This window comes from Tiliqua scincoides, chromosome 5 (genome assembly GCF_035046505.1).
Source record: "Tiliqua scincoides isolate rTilSci1 chromosome 5, rTilSci1.hap2, whole genome shotgun sequence".
Lineage (NCBI taxonomy): Eukaryota > Metazoa > Chordata > Lepidosauria > Squamata > Scincidae > Tiliqua > Tiliqua scincoides.
This window is the reverse complement of record NC_089825.1, coordinates 52,942,770-52,958,334: the sequence shown is the minus strand read 5'-3', so window position 1 is coordinate 52,958,334 and position 15,565 is coordinate 52,942,770. Positions and strand designations below refer to the sequence as shown.

Genomic DNA, 15,565 nt, shown 5'->3' with positions numbered 1-15,565 from the left:
GTGCTGCATCTTGTGGTGGTGGTAGGCAAGAAGGCTTCCTCAAGGTATAGGAACATTTTTCCCTTACCTTGGGGTTGCATTGTGGCTGCATAGATGCTAAAAAGTTGGATAGAACTGGGCCCTAGCACAGCTAGCCTTCTGGAACTTGGAGCCCAATCATATCCAATTTTCCAGTACTGGTACAGCTGTGCCATTGAGATGTGCACTGCATCCTGTGGTGGCAGGCAGTCACAAAAACCTCCTCAAGGTCAGGGAACATTTATTCTCTTACCTCAGGGCTGCATTGCAGCCAGGGTGACCAGAAGTCCTCTTTTTCCAGGACATGTCCTCACTGTTAGCCTCATGTCCTGGAAAAGAACTTAAATGTCCTCCTTTTCCCTGTAAGTGGACTCCTGCAGGCAGCGCATAGTCTTCTTGTAATTAATAAATTATACACGTAATAAAATTATATGCAATAGTTTTAAATTTAATTATAAGTAATATTTTGTTTAAATTAACCACATCAAATCAATATACGAGTGTTTATAGCTCTTATTTTGACCTATCCTACATTTTTCTTGGATGCCCTACATTTTGAGGTGCCTTGTCTTCTTTTGTGGTTATGACATCTAGTAAAGTACTAGTACAAGTCACCCTGATTGCGGCTGCACCAGTGCTGGAAAGTTGGATTGGATTGGGCCCGTATTTACTGGGCCCTTGGGCTGCAATCCTAGCCACACTGAACACAATGGAACTTTCTTCTGAGTAGATATGCAAAGGCTTGTGCTTGGAAGAGAAGCGTCCGAGGCGGAAGTGCAGTCAGCTGACTTGTCATGAGGCTGGAGGGCTGAGGGTGGGACTGGACTGGGGCTCGGCCGGCGCCTGCCTCGCTCTCCCTTGTTTTCCTGCCGCCCTCCGCTCTGGGACATGCTTGCTCTGCTTCTGCTGCAGCTGTTGCACGGGGGGCTTGGAATCCCCGTAAGTACACGCGCTGCCCGCATCGTTCCACCCGCCGGCCAGTGGGGAGCTTGGGCGACTCCTGGGCGAGGAGCAGCCTGTGCAGCTGCCTGTATTTCCGCACTGAGGTCACCCGCGGAGCGCGGCACGGTCCATTGAACTCCTGGCACACGGCTGCCTGCGGGAAAGCGCGTGCACGAGGAAGCAGGCGGAAGGGAACCGAGCCTTAGCGGATGCATTTGCTGCTGGGCGGGCGGTGAGACTTGTAGGGGGAAAATAGGGGGTAGCACAGCAAAGTACAACCCTTGCTGTTTCTCTGTATGTATGCTCTGAATAGAATAGCTCAGTTTTTCTCAGACTGTGGGTCGAGACCCACTAGGTGGGTCATGAGCCAATTTCAGGTGGGTCCCCATTCATTCCAATATTTTACCTTTAATATGTTAGACTCAATGCTGCCCTGGTATGTGACTGCGTTTGGGGAAATGTTACAGATTTGTACTTTTAATAGGCTGCTATATATATGCTTTTAACAATGAGTCAGTGGGACTTACTCCTGGGTAAGTGTGGGTAGGATTGCACCCTAGGATAGTTAAAAATTGTCCTGCTTGATGATGTCAAGACAGCTCTTCTGGTGGATCCTGACAGATTCTCATTCTAAAAAGTGGGTTCCAGTGCTAAAAGTTTGAGAGTCACTAGCATAGCTCCTTATGATGCCCTTGGTGCTTGAGTTTAGGTTTTCCAAGTGCTTTGTAAAAGCCCTTCTACTCCTTTTCCTCTAGCTGCTGAAGCAGGGTAGTTATGGGTTTGGGAAAAGAGAAGTGGATGATACACTAGAACAATGCTTCTCAATCAGTGGTACTTATTGATGGTACTTGAGATGGTGCCCAGGGGTACTTGCAGGACCTCCAGACCCCTGCCACCTGGCAGTGAGACTAGCAATGCAATGTGACAAGCAGTGGTAGGAGGCTGGCTCAGTGGGCAGAGCTCCAGCATGCGTTTTTTGCATGCTTGTAAAAGCCCTCTCATCTGCCCTGAGCCTCTTCTCAGTGCTTGTTGTATCACCTCTGGTGCCCCATTCCAGAAATAACTGGGGATGACATCATTGCCAGTTATTTCCAGTGGTACTTCCAGTAGATGGACCATGCAAAGTGGTACTGTGGGGGGACAAATGTTGAGAAACACTGCACTAGAAGAACCTCTTGTTTTGGTTCCAGTGAGAAATTTTTGATGCTAGTTGATTTTGGCACTTACAATAGCAGGGTCATTCTGAGGTGCTTTTGTTGCAGTCTTCATCTAGGCTTGGGGACTTGTAGGTGACTGTATTTCCCCCAGCAAATATCATATTTTTGTAACAGAAATGCTGAATCAGCAGACAGTATAGGGATGATGTGGCTCTTTGCTAAATGAACTAACAAGGAACCGCCATAGTTCCAAAGTCCTTTGCAAGGGCATGTGTCTGTCTACTTCCTTATTAGCCCTGCAGTTTATGAAGAAACTGATACTTACAGTTGCTTTTAATTTTTCATTTGTAAAATGTTCATTGGAATAATCATTTGTAAAGATAAATATGTGTGTGTATATACAGGAGAGAGAGAGACTTTAGAGCCTTTGCACATTATCAGTACTGTACTACATAACTGGTTAGGATCAAGTTGTCTTTAGGAGAGGCATATTGGGAAATTTTGTAAATACACATTCTTACCAAATAGCATATTGGTTATTAAAAAAGCTTAATATTTGCAGTAAATCATCTAGATTTTTATATGCAGTGTTTTTGTTTGCTAAAATCTGTAGCCCCTTTCCTGTTTTATTTGCTGTGTTTTTCAGTCTTTGGCATTCATGTGAACTTGCTAGTACAATGTACAGTACTTGCAATCTATACATCAGCCATTTTCAATCACTGTACCACGGTACATTGGTGTGCCGTGAACGGTACCCAAGTGTGCCACAAAAGTTTGGGAGAGGGTCATTTGTTAGTGGGGCCATTGTGGGATATGAGCCCCACATTGGCAGCACAGTGTGCCTTGTCGATTGTCCAAAAACTGATGGTGTGCCTTGACCATTTTAGTGCCTTGCCAGTGTGCTGAGAGGTGAAAAAGATTGAAAAATCACTGCTATACACACTTGCCTGAGAGTAAGCCCCATGGAGCATAGTAGGACTTCTGAGTAGACATTTGTAGGCTTGCAGAGGGAAAATAGAAGGAAAGCTACTCAGTGCAAATTCTCATTTACTTGGCATTTACGTTTACTCATTGTATTGACTTGTTACAGGATGTTGAACAAGCATCTTTTACTATTTACTGAACATCTAATTAAGTATTGCTAATTCTGCCAGCAATGGTGTAGTGGTTTTGGGAGTTGGACTTAAGAATCCCTGCTCAGCCATGAAACTGACTGATTTTGAAAACAATTCATATTACGAGATATTACGTAGATATATGTCCTTAGATATTACGAGATATATGTCCTTAGACAGGTAAGTTTTTGGTACAGTTTTGCAAAGCTGCATTAAAGGGATTGTCAGCTTGATTTTTGGCATGCCGCAACTCTTGAACAAAGGAGAAAAACTGGATCTGGCTTGCTTTGTTCTGTGCAGCAGCAGCCATCTCGTATAAGACAAAGTGATGCCACTGCTGCCTGGCAGCCACTGAAGAGCATAAGACTAGAACAATGTTTTCCAAACTTGGGACCCACCAGTGGATCACAAGTTTATTTTTGGTGGATCATGAAAAGTTTTTGAAACATTAAAAAAACACTTTGCAAGCACCCTTGCCCAGTTTGCAGAAGAAAATTGTTAACTAGAATGCTAACCTGTGGTGGTATGAGGATTACCTCATGAAAATGAATGAATTGCCTCCAAATGAAAATGTCCATTTTCTGATTTTTCTCTAGTAGTTGGTGTTCTGTAGATCACATGTGAATCTAGTTTCAACCTTTTGTGTGGCCTGGAAGTCCCTAACAGCACATCTTATTCTCCAATTCCACCTTCTGGGTACCCTGGAATAACTGTAAAGATTAGAGGAAACAGTTCTTGAATTCCATTTCTGGGGTGGGGGGCTAGCAAATGTCTGTACGTGTTTGCACACACACAAACACACAGCATACATCCAGTCTCTAGCAGCCTTGGGAGCACAAGATCTTGATTATTAATTAATAATTTATTAATTATTATTATTAGAGTAATACATAATATTTTTTCTAGATTTTTTTTGTCTGGTGGGTCATGCTAGATTGTCGTTTTTAAAAGTGGGTCCCAGTGCTAAAAAGTTTGGGAAGTGCTGGACTAGAATATTCAGTGCAGCAAAGTTTCTACGCAGGGACACTGAAGGCTAGGTAGTGAATTGCATAAATAGTTCTAGTTGGCAGCAGTGGGCTTCTTTTTCTGGGATTTGGTCATCTATCACTAGAACTCTGAACTAAATTCTCCCCATTGCTGTGCTGTGCAGGAGAGATGTGCCTCTTGCATGCATATTTTATATTCATTCTTCCTCTATACCTCACATACGTAGTTCAGGAATCATAATAATCCTATCAAGTTGCCAAAGTTGTAGATTAGAAGGTGAAAGTGGGCCTGAGAGAAAGTGCAAATAGCTACTTATCAAAGTCATAAGAAAATTTCAGTCGGACACTTTAAAAGACTTCACCTATCCACTTTGCGTTAGTTTGTAGTGGCAAAACCAAAATGGAACACCTGCTTTTGAAAGTGAACTGTTGGGGGGGGGGGGGAACTGGTAGTGGAACTAGTGCATATAAAACAAGAACTAGTGCACTGTAGCTGAACAGCTTCAGTTAATCTGTTGGTTTTTATGATTTTTTATTCCCCTGTGAATCATTTATCATTCTTTTGGAACTTGGTTTGATATTTATACTAGGGTAAGTAGGAAGGTTTGGTGACAAAATAAATGTTTAGGGGTTATAATTGGACTGGTATACTTGTTGAGTCATTGGGGGTGCTTTTGCATTTACTTTTATTTCAAAGTCCACAGGCTCCAAAAATGTGGATGATAACACTGATGGTTTTGGTCTTAACATGTAGTATCATAAGTCCTGTGTAATTTATTGCTATTGTCTGATTTCTGCACCGGGGAAGGGGGGGAATGTACTTTTACATCCAAAGCTGATGGTAGTTCCTGGTTTCAGGCCAATTAACCAAGAAATTCCTCCAGAGCTACGCCTTTGTCCACTGGGAACTCTTGTAGTACAGCAAGGAAGAAGCTGGGACCATTCCAAGAGCAGAAATGTTCTTCAAGCAGTTGCCACTTGAAGCAAAGTTTGCAGCAGTAGCTGCAATTGTCTTCTTCTCCATGATGGCGTCACGGACATATCTGACTGAAAGGATTGAGGTGAAGAGGTTGAGGTGGCTGCTCAGGCTGCAAATGGTATTATTTGCTAATGCCCTCATGCTCATAGGATCCCTTCACATATGGAGAAGCACAGTGACGGTATTCTACAGATCACCAGCTATTATCCCATGCTGTTACACCTTCTGGAAAGTAGTGGTGTTGGTTTTTTTGGTTTTGGCGCATTCCAGTTTTTTAACTCTGTTATTTCTTGTGACAGAAGAACCTTATTTCTTTTCCTTAGCAGCTTATACCTGTCTTGGAGGCTACATCATTCTTATTTTCTTCCTCTTTGCTCTAGGTTCTCTGGAGCAGGGTTATAAGTTATTGGTTCAAAGAGAATTAAAGATGAACAATATTGATAAAAATAGCAAACTGTCAATGAAACCTGCTCTAGCAGTCATGCTGACTGTTGCATTGACTATTCTTGGGCTCTTAAATGCTTCCCAGCCTCCTGCAGTGAACACAGTAGTGATTCCTGTTCATAAACTGCCCTTGTCAATGGACAACCTGAAGGTGGTGTTGCTTTCTGATATTCATCTGGGGCCCACTGTTGGGAAGACCAAACTGAAAATGATTGTAAAAATGGTTAGGAATTTACAACCAGATATCACCGTGATTGTGGGTGACCTAACGGATTCTGATGTAAAAGACCTTGGATCTGCTGTGGAACCTCTTGGCATGCTTGACTCCCCTCTGGGAACATATTTTGTTACAGGGAACCATGAGTACTACACCTCTGATGTCAACAACTGGTTTGAATTGCTGAAGTCGCTCAACATTCACCCTCTCCACAATGAGAATGCAAAGATCCTATCTCCCAGCGGCAAGGACTGGTTTTGTCTAGCAGGTGTTGATGATATTGAAGCAAATGTGTTGCGTTATTCTGGGCATGGTATGGATTTAGAAAAGGCACTAAGGGACTGTAGTACTGATCATGCAATCGTCCTTCTTGCCCATCAGCCACTTGCTGCAAAATTGGCTCTCCGAACTCGGCCAGATATAAACTTGGTTTTGTCTGGGCACACTCATGGAGGACAAATATTTCCTCTGAATATTGGTGCCTATTTAATAAATCCATTTTTTGTTGGTTTGTATAAAGTTGGATGGAGCACTTTTGTGTACGTCAGTCCCGGGACCATGTACTATGGAATACCAATGAGACTGGGCAGTAGAGCAGAAATAACAGAAATAATTCTCCGTTCTCCTTCATTGCTATAATAGCTTTGGATTTTATTCCTCAGATTTGTACAACTGATCACCTTGAACATGAAGTTGATTCACTGTGCAATTCTACAGATTTCCTTGGAATATTGTTGGACAGGCAGTTCAGTTTGCCAGTCATGGTATCTTTTTTTTTTTCTTAACAGGAAAACACATTGTTGTATGATTACCTAAGTTCCTGTCCGGCACATGTCTAGGTGTCTAAGTGCAAATCAGCACAATTTTTATTTTGAATGCCTCATTTGAAACACTAAACGTTGATGTTGCCAGTGTAGAGAATAACTGCTGCAGTCTATTAATAGCTAATCCAAAGTTCCCTTCTCTCATCAAGTTTTCCCCCCCTAATTTGACGTTCCTTTCTTTCAACAGTATGATGCAATTATGCCTGTGTACATTCCCCTATGTCTTTTCCCCCAATTTAAGAATTCCCATGCCAGATCAGACTTTCTCACATGATAAAAGGTTTTTGATAGCAGCCAACATGATCTTTATAGCAGCTGGAGCATGCTTTTGTAAAAACTTAAATTTTCTGTATTCATGCAGGCTTTTTCAGAAAGGCCTGTGTCAAGGAAAATGAGTGTATGTGTATAAGTTTCTTTATATGTACTAAAGCATAGTGTTCTTTACAATTGTACTTGAAATCTAGGCCAAAGAATGAAGAGTGCAAAATAGCATTCAGCCATACTCTGACTAACTTTAGTTGTTTAGTGGCCTAATCTTATCCCCCACTAGCCCCCACAACACCACTGATGGAGTGCATTCTGTATTTTACAGTTGGGAATGCACACACCAGATAGCCTGTGTTAGTAAAATTCTTTTACTTTTACCTCCCCTTAGGCTGCCTGGCCTCCATTGGGTCTTCTTGGAACTATACTAGCTCTTAACTGGTGTATGTTTGAGGAGACTCCTGGGAGTGAACCTGGGCCAGGAAAGGAGAATAGAACCTTGGTGTGCATGGCTGCTGCTGAGATCTGTTCCTTGTCCCCCACTGATTACCAGTGGCAGTGCAGGGCAGAGGAAGTTCAGCAGGCCACTACTGCCCGTGTGTGGTCTCTGGCCATTTGCCCTGGCAGTCACAACTGGCAGGATAGAGTGACTTGTGTGCCATCATTCCAGGACTTGTGCTGATGGACCATGAGACTCAACAGCGTACGCCCTGGATAGGATTGGCTGTAAGTTTCATTGCTTTCAGTGGGTCGTTAGTCATGTTACTCGGTCCCCATCGATTTCAATAGAATGAAAATGTCTTTAATTGCACTGTATTTGGTTTTAGGCCTTCTTGATTTGTTTCAATTTTAAACCAACCATCTAGGAACATTTCACTAATAATTCATCTGAATGACAAACTTGTATTAGAATTCAAAACAGAAATTCTTTCATCAGTTTTGATTTTTATCACAACCATATTTGATTGTTTCTTCTTTTGGTTTAAAAGAAAACTGATGTGGTAACAAATGTAACCAAGGCAGGTTTACTGACTTTGCATGAGGTATTTGCATTGAATCACCTCGTTTCCATACTGACATTATATTGACATGATATAAAGAGATTCTTTCAACATTCAGAAGGTTCAAGAAATACGTTTTGGAAAGTATGCACTTGAGTTTTCTAATCCTCTCCATTAATGTTGTTGTGTAGCTGTAATATGAAGAATTGATACTGTTAGCTTTTGGTAATAGAGTCCTAATGGTGTGTGAAAATCATTCTTTTTAGGCCAGTACATCTGTGGCATTGAGATAAAATGTTTAGGTTGAACTCAGCAATATTGTGGGCATGTTCTGGTATTTCCAGTTACAGCTTCTATTCTTTTGTCTGAACAGCACGTCATCCTGCTCTGATTGTTTTATTCTATGTGTTACCTAGCTTCAGGCTAGTTCATAAATACACTTGTCCTGCAACTTATACCTAGCTTCAGGCTAGTTCATAAATACACTTGTCCTGCAACTTAAGCAGCTGTACATACAACTACTCTTTAACCTCCCATCTACTTGTAGAACAAGGGTTCTACTTCACTTGCTCTGCAAGTTGCTCTGGGGAAGCAGAGGATGTGTTCAGTTGTTGTTTCCTCATTTTGTCCTGAGGCTAAGGGCAACTGGTTGCTCATGTTTAGAGCCACTATTCACTAAGTTATTATGTAGAACAAGTTCATTTGAACAACTGGCTCCCAAGGTAATTGGCTGTCTCTGGAATCCTTTGAAGCTTATTTAAACTATAGGATAACATCAAGCCTGTAAAAAAAGAAAAAAGATATGTACATTTCTAAAATGCATCTCAATGTTCAAGGCTTTTCACATATATTCTTAGTAGTTCTTAGAGCAGATTCTTCTTGTAGGCAAATATTACCTCTGTATTGCATGTGGGGATGGAACTGTACTGGGACTAAGATAATAGTCTCTTCCTGCAAGCTGGTGGCTGAGATAAGATTTGAACTGGGAACTTCCCACAGTTCACACCACTGGGTTGCACCTTACTGACTTTCTTAGGTTGAGCATTATCTTTTAGAAAGCTAATTTCATTTGTTCTGGGTCACAATTCTTTAGTGTAGGTATGTGTGAATGTACAATCTTGTAAAAGCCTTTGAACAAATTACGCCCCCCCCCCCCAAAGTGTTGAAGATTTATTTTCAAGGCTGGGACAAGTTTGATGGATGAGTACCTTCATTGTTGCATCCTCAAGTGAGAACTGCACTTTCTGTATGCAGCAGCAGGAGGTGTTTGTCAGATTAGACTTGAATGTTATTTTACATTTTTTTGCCTTCCCCTGCAACCTGTCCAATAATTTTTTTTAATGTACAAATATCTGGATTTATCATCTGTTTCATAATAATCTGTAGGTACACTGGATTATGTACTCTGCTTGTATGTGAACTGGTGCAGTGTAGGTGACCCCTCTAATCAAGGTAAACTATGCTTTCTTAGATCAACAAACACAGCATTTCTGAAACTCTTTAATTTTGATCCCTCTGGGGCTTCTATTCTAGCAAAAAACAAAGGGCAGAGCCACTTTTTAAAACCAAGCAGCCCTAAAACGTGATAAAGCATATTCATGCATGCCCAAGGGTTTGCTGATCCTTTCATACTGTTGTGTGGATATACTGTAGTTTGGTGCATCAGTGGATGGTATAGGATGCCCAACAGGAAAGTCCTGGTTGCATGGTGTTGCACTCTTCATGTGGAAAATAGTCTGTTGAACATTCTGAAGGTCTCTCCAGAGAACTGGAAAAAAGATCAAAATTCTATTGTTACTGCATGCTCTTATCTCTTTCTTGCAGTTGACCCTATTTCTCCAGCTTCAAACCCCTAGGAAAAATTAGCCACTAGAGGAGAAAAAATGACAGATAACCGTGAAGATAGCAGTTGCCCTGTGATTCCATGTAGCTTTTTCTGCCTGTCATGAGGTGGGGGGAGCTTTAAGAATTATCTGTCTTATGTGCTCCTGCTCATGTGATGAGTGTAACATGTTGCAAAACTCTGGTAACGGGTTTCCTGGTGCAACAATACTCCTAAGGACAAGACAGCACTTCTTTCTGAGCTCCCTTCCCAGCACATCACAGGGAAATGATGGGTCAATGAGGGTATAATTGCTCACCACAGATTCAGTGAGAGTCGTTTATCAGGACACAGTTCAACCCATGTCTTCCCTGTCAAGGAGAAGGCAGCCTCTCTTTGGGATCTTATCCCTTCCTAGAAGAGTAACTCCCCTCTTCTTCCAGATATCCCTCACATACTAGTAGGGAGCCCACATGATATTTGACAATTACAGGTCATGTTTTCTGAGAGCCAGTCCTTGAATTGTTAGCTGCAGGACTGCTTCCAGAAATCACTCCAACTCATAAGCAAGGTGGAAATATGCTTAGTCAGTCTTGTATTTTTACTGTATGCCTTCTCCCTCACAAGTAAGTGTATGCAGGAGGTTGTGAAATTGCTGTTGCTCCACTTCAGAGCAGCATCAACCATTTGTTGGGAGATTGATTGGGGTTTAATAATCTGGCTTCACAGAGCCTGGTAAATCTGCTCTCTAAGTTACAGTAAATGAGCCTGGCTGTAGCCATAAGGGTGTCCTGCAATGCAGTTGTACTCTATAATGTATTGTTAAGTGCTGGGCTGTGTCTGCAGCTGTACTCCTTGTGATGCAAATTCACTCTTTCTTGTTTGATGCTGTGTTGGGCAGAGTTATGGCTGAGGTTGCAGTACCAATTTGCAGTGACTCTGAGCATCTTACCATTCAGGATGCATTTTTATTCCTGGACTGTGCCAAAGTTAGCCATGATCACAAGATAAGACAATTAAAAATGCTGAAAACCACAATGTGGCAAGTGGCATGTGAGAATGTTTTGTACATGCAGAAAGAACCAGATGTACTGTGTAGTAAAATGTGTCACTGATATCTAGCATTGTTTGTTAAAATAAATTATGGTTAAATTAAAACAAATAAATTATGGTTCACTGTCTCTTGTAATTATCTCTCTTCTTCCTCTGGAAGCTTTTGCTGATCCTGTTTAGTTTCAGTACAAGCTCAAGTATCTAGTAGTAGTGGGGAAAAGTCCCTGCATTTTACTGTATTTGAAATCCAAGCAAGGTACCGGTATTTAACTCACTTTGGAGGCAAGCGTTGGGAACCAATCCTACCTTTGTGGTACACTGGTGGATCCCAAGGTCTGTTAGCATACTGTGTGGTACACTATCATAGCCACCTCTCCAATAGCCTGTGGAGCATTGCTGCAGGTGCAAAGGCAAGGATGCCACATGCTGGGAGCAGCAATTGGGGCAGATTAGGATGGATCTTGGTGGCAGCAATGTCTGCCAGATCTGGGGCCCCTGTCCTAGGCCTGACATTCCCCCTTTAACTTAACAGATCCATGTCAGCAAAGGAGATGGCGTAGATCTGAGTGGGAAGTACATTTTTGGTGCTTACCTCTCCTGGCCAACTGTAGTTTGCCAGCCGATCAAGGATAGAATTTGGATTAATGTTTTTGCCAAAAGGCAAAGAACAAGTACAGGTCATGCCTCTTTGTCCACTGGGGTTCTGTTCGGAAATGCCTAGTGAATTAAAAAAAAACCGTGGATAGAAAAACAGTGGAAAAATAGATTTAAAGGCCCACTTTCACGTTTCTTGCCCCTCCATTGTTCCTAATAGAATAAGGTCTTGCCTCAGACATCCACAGTGGTTTGATTCTGGGACTCCCTGCTGATATCATAAAATGTGTTAAATAAAAGCAGTTTAAAAAAACAACAAAAAGTGCATCCCTTTACAACTGTGGTTTAAAAACAGCTTTTCTTACTGTTGTAGAGAGGCAATTAGAAATGCAAAGGACCCCCTGTCTTTGCCTGGCTCAGCTGAAGAATGGAATTATTATTAGCATGACTGTCTCTCTACAACAGTAAGAAAAACCATTTTTTAAAACTGATTTTAAAGGGTTACATTTTTTCCCCTTCTCCAGGTATCAGCACATTCCTTGTCATATGCATTGACCATTCGTGTTGAGTCAAATCCGTGTATAAAAAATCCATGTATAATGAGGTTGAACTTGTAATTCCAATGAGCATGGAATCTCTTGGAGATGATGTTAAACTAACCTTGTTCAATGGAATTATCTGACCTGAATCTGGGGGAGCCTTTTGTTTTGCTTTGGGCTGGGATGGCTGTGCTTGCTTTTTAAGCACTATATCTGTGCTTTGCCCTATCTGCAAGCAAGATCTCTTCTCTCACAACAGTTGCCTGGAACTTGGTCTCTGCAACCTTAATAGTTTATGAAGACATTGTTATCTGTAATCTTAATGAACCTGGGACATGCTGGTGGTTCCTAAACTCCTGCAGGGAGTTGGGAACCAGACAAGACTGTGAGCATGGGGTGGGGAGGGGCACAGCGACAGTTATGCAGTGATCACAGCGCTACTGGGAGCAAGTGACTTTTAAACTTACTTGAAGGGCAGCACTGGCTTTCTGCAGGGTCTGATGGGCTTATAGTCCCCTCTGCAGGCCTCTGTGATGTTGTAAACCAGAAGTGGCTTCTGATCAGAAATAAGTGCTGTTTACAACAGTGCATAGTCCTGCAGAGGGGGCTGCAAGCACGCTGGACCCTGCAGAAGGCCAGTGCTGCCTTCCAAGTAAGTTTAAGCCATTTCTGCCCAACATTGTGTATATGCAACAGGGATCAAATGTGCATACCTGTGGGTTGGGCAGAAATGGATTAAAAACTCCTGGTGGTGGCATGATCATCTGTGGTGATCGGGGCACTCATTTCTGATTCATTCCCCTTAAGGGGAATGGCCCTCTTCCAGTTCCCCTGTGGGTCATGACCCACCAGTTTGAAAACTACTGGCTCATGCAGACAAATCCAGCATGTGATTTGATTGACTCCTTGAATTGAGTGAGAACTCTTGTGTTGAGCAGTAAGATGACTCAGTTTGACCTAACTCCAATTCCCTATTGTCTGGGGGAAGAGAGGCGATGACTGACTGACTGCTGATCCAGATCAGTAGTTTCTAACAGTTAGCACGTTCACTCCCTGCCTGCTTCCCTGTCTCCCGTGTTTGGGCACACAGCTTACACACAGGGGAAAGCGTTGGTAGGTTGAATCCACTGCCACCGGCCCAGGAGTTCATGCTAGCCAGAGGGGCTCCCACAGCACAACCTGCCTCCTAGAATACTGAACCTTAAGAGTCTATCAAAATCACTTACAGTAGCATGTGCAGAGTGAAGAGACAGGACTACCCACTGTAATTTCTAGAACCAGGCAGAATGAAGGTGAAGGTAAATTAATAAACTCTTTATTAATAATACATTAATAACATTTATTTTAATAAACTTTTAATGAAGTACAATAAAAGAGGAAGGAGGTAACAGAATCAAGTGAACAAGGAAAAAATGAAAATTGAATTTGTCGGGAAAGGGGGTTTCCTGCTATTTGATCTCTACATTTTCTCTCATTGAGAGGGAGATTGGTGGGAACTGGAGCCAATCAGCTGGCTCATTCTTGGCTCAATGGAAGAGAAAGGGAAAGAGATCTTCCCCTCTTCCTTCCATCCCCACCTTCCAGTTTCTTCACTTGCCCCACCCCCAGATTATTTTGGCTCTCAGCCCTCCAACCTGCTTCCTGCTACCATTTGCAGATAGCTCAGAGAGAGCTAAGTGTCACATTTTCAGCCATCCAACCTGCTTCTGGTTAGTGCTTCCTGTTAGCATTTGTCAGCAGCAGAGACACAACCAGGCACAGGAGACAGCAACAGGAGGGCTACAATCACAGTCATTTGCATGGGGAGAGAGAACTTGTGAACTGTGGATAAGTGAATTTGTGGATACAGGACCCACAGATTGGGGGGGCACTACTGTACATACTGTACAGCTGAGTCTTATGTGGACCCTTGTTGTGGATTTGAGGAGCATGGGGTCACTAACCTGACACCAGTGGAGTAGCTAAGGGAGTGCAGGGCGTAGCAGTTGCACCGGGCATCAAGCTTTAGGGGAGCAACAAACTGAGCTTGACACTAGTGACCAAATGGCGTGTCCTCTCTTTCCCTTCTTCCTCTCTCAATTCTGTCTCCTCTCTTCCACCTTCTGTCCTTCCACCTTCTGTCCTTCCTCCTCTCCTGCCTCCTTGTCCCATCCAATCACACTCTGCTCATCTGTCCAGTTCCTCTCTCTGCTCCCTCCTGGGTCACCTCCCACTCTGACCCCAGCCTTAAATCCCTCACTTCTCCATGGCACCACTCTCTTTGGCTGCAGAGGCCCACTGGAGTTCCCTGCCTTACCCAAGGCACTGGGATTCACTCTACTAATCAGCACTCATTGCTGTGATGCTGTGGGGTTTCACCCACCCATCCATATCAGAACCAGGTGAACCCAGGCTGCTGAGTTATCTAGCACAGGGGTCTCCAAACAATTTGGCAAGAGGGCCACATCAAATATCTGACATGGTGTTGAGGGCTGGAAAAAAAATTTAAATATAAAATTTATATAAATAAGAGATGGAACTTAGATGAGTGAATAAATGAATGAATAGGCTCATTCATTCAAACTCTCTGGCCCTTAGAACACCCTCCAGATGCAACTAGAGCACAGTTCCAGTCATGTTCGGCCAAGTGGACCAGATGCTTTCAGGGGACAAGAGGCTGACAGCGGACCGGATTGAAGCTGGCTGCAGGCCGCATCTGGCTCCCAGGCCAGGGTTTGGAGACGCATGGTCTAGCGGGAAGAGAGTTACTGTTCAGTATATTGAGAAATTGTAAAGGGAAATGGAAAAGTAGAAGGGGAGCTGCCTCCAATGAGCTCTAATTAGGGTAAATCCCTTTGTTCTGGTAGAGAACCAGTATGCAGCAGAGGCTGAGGTAAGCCAGGAGGAAAAACCAAGTACTGGTATTTGTATTCCTGAAAAACATACAACCAGAAACTCTGTAGAACTGGGATTTTAGTAGGAGAGGGACTCTTAGTCCTGAAGATTTAGCTAGCTACACTTTTTATGGTAGCTTTTTTATTATTTTGGGGAGGCGTCACTAGGTATGTGTGAATTGCACCAGGTGACATCATGGGGGCAGGGATTGACTGACACCTAAAGCTCACCCCTGCTGCTCAGGAGCCCAGGTTGCAGCTGCAGCTGGAAAAGTCTCCAGAGCTCAGGTCCCAAGTAGACGTGTTCTCCTGGTCAGCTTGGCCTCCATCTTTCATTATCCCCAAGGCCAGGTCTGCTGGGTAGTTAAACCTGGGCTGTGCCTTGGGAAGCCTGGTAGACCTAGGCTCTGGAGACTTTTCTGGCCACAGCTGTTATGGGAGGATGTCCATAGGGGTGACACCATGAGTTACCACACTGGGTGATGCCAAACCTAGTGACGCCACTGGGCACTTGTTCTGCAACTCTCCTTTCCTTGCAAGTAGGATAACATACTATAGGGAAAATGAAAGTGGATTCCCTGTTAAGGCTTTCCAGGCATTAAAGATAGCTAACCCTTTTAGCTAATTTGAAATAATTATGTGGAATAGCTGCTGTGATTTTTGTCCACTTACTGGTGTTCCTTGGAATTAATAGGAGCTGCTACATTTAACAGGCTAACACTCCTCCTCCTAACTTG

The 15,565-nt window shown here is 43.1% G+C and overlaps 2 protein-coding genes across 3 annotated transcripts in view; both read left to right on the top strand.

Annotated features, from left to right (window-relative positions):
* Positions 1-820: 820 nt before the first annotated feature.
* The window catches only part of GLB1 (galactosidase beta 1), a 44,542-nt gene continuing 29,797 nt past the window's right edge, over positions 821-15,565 (top strand). The window contains exon 1 of one of the 2 annotated variants that reach the window (XM_066628453.1): positions 821-957. In XM_066628453.1, the coding sequence (XP_066484550.1) occupies positions 907-957 (51 nt within the window). In that variant the 5' untranslated portion in view covers positions 821-906. Of the gene's footprint in view, positions 958-1,265; positions 1,338-15,565 lie in introns of those variants that run through there. The other variant, XM_066628452.1, reaches the window with a different exon arrangement.
* Positions 5,101-6,536, top strand: TMPPE (transmembrane protein with metallophosphoesterase domain). The gene has a single exon (XM_066628381.1). It carries the CDS (start codon positions 5,175-5,177, stop codon positions 6,495-6,497), a length of 1,323 nt encoding a protein of 440 aa, XP_066484478.1. The 5' UTR covers positions 5,101-5,174; the 3' UTR covers positions 6,498-6,536.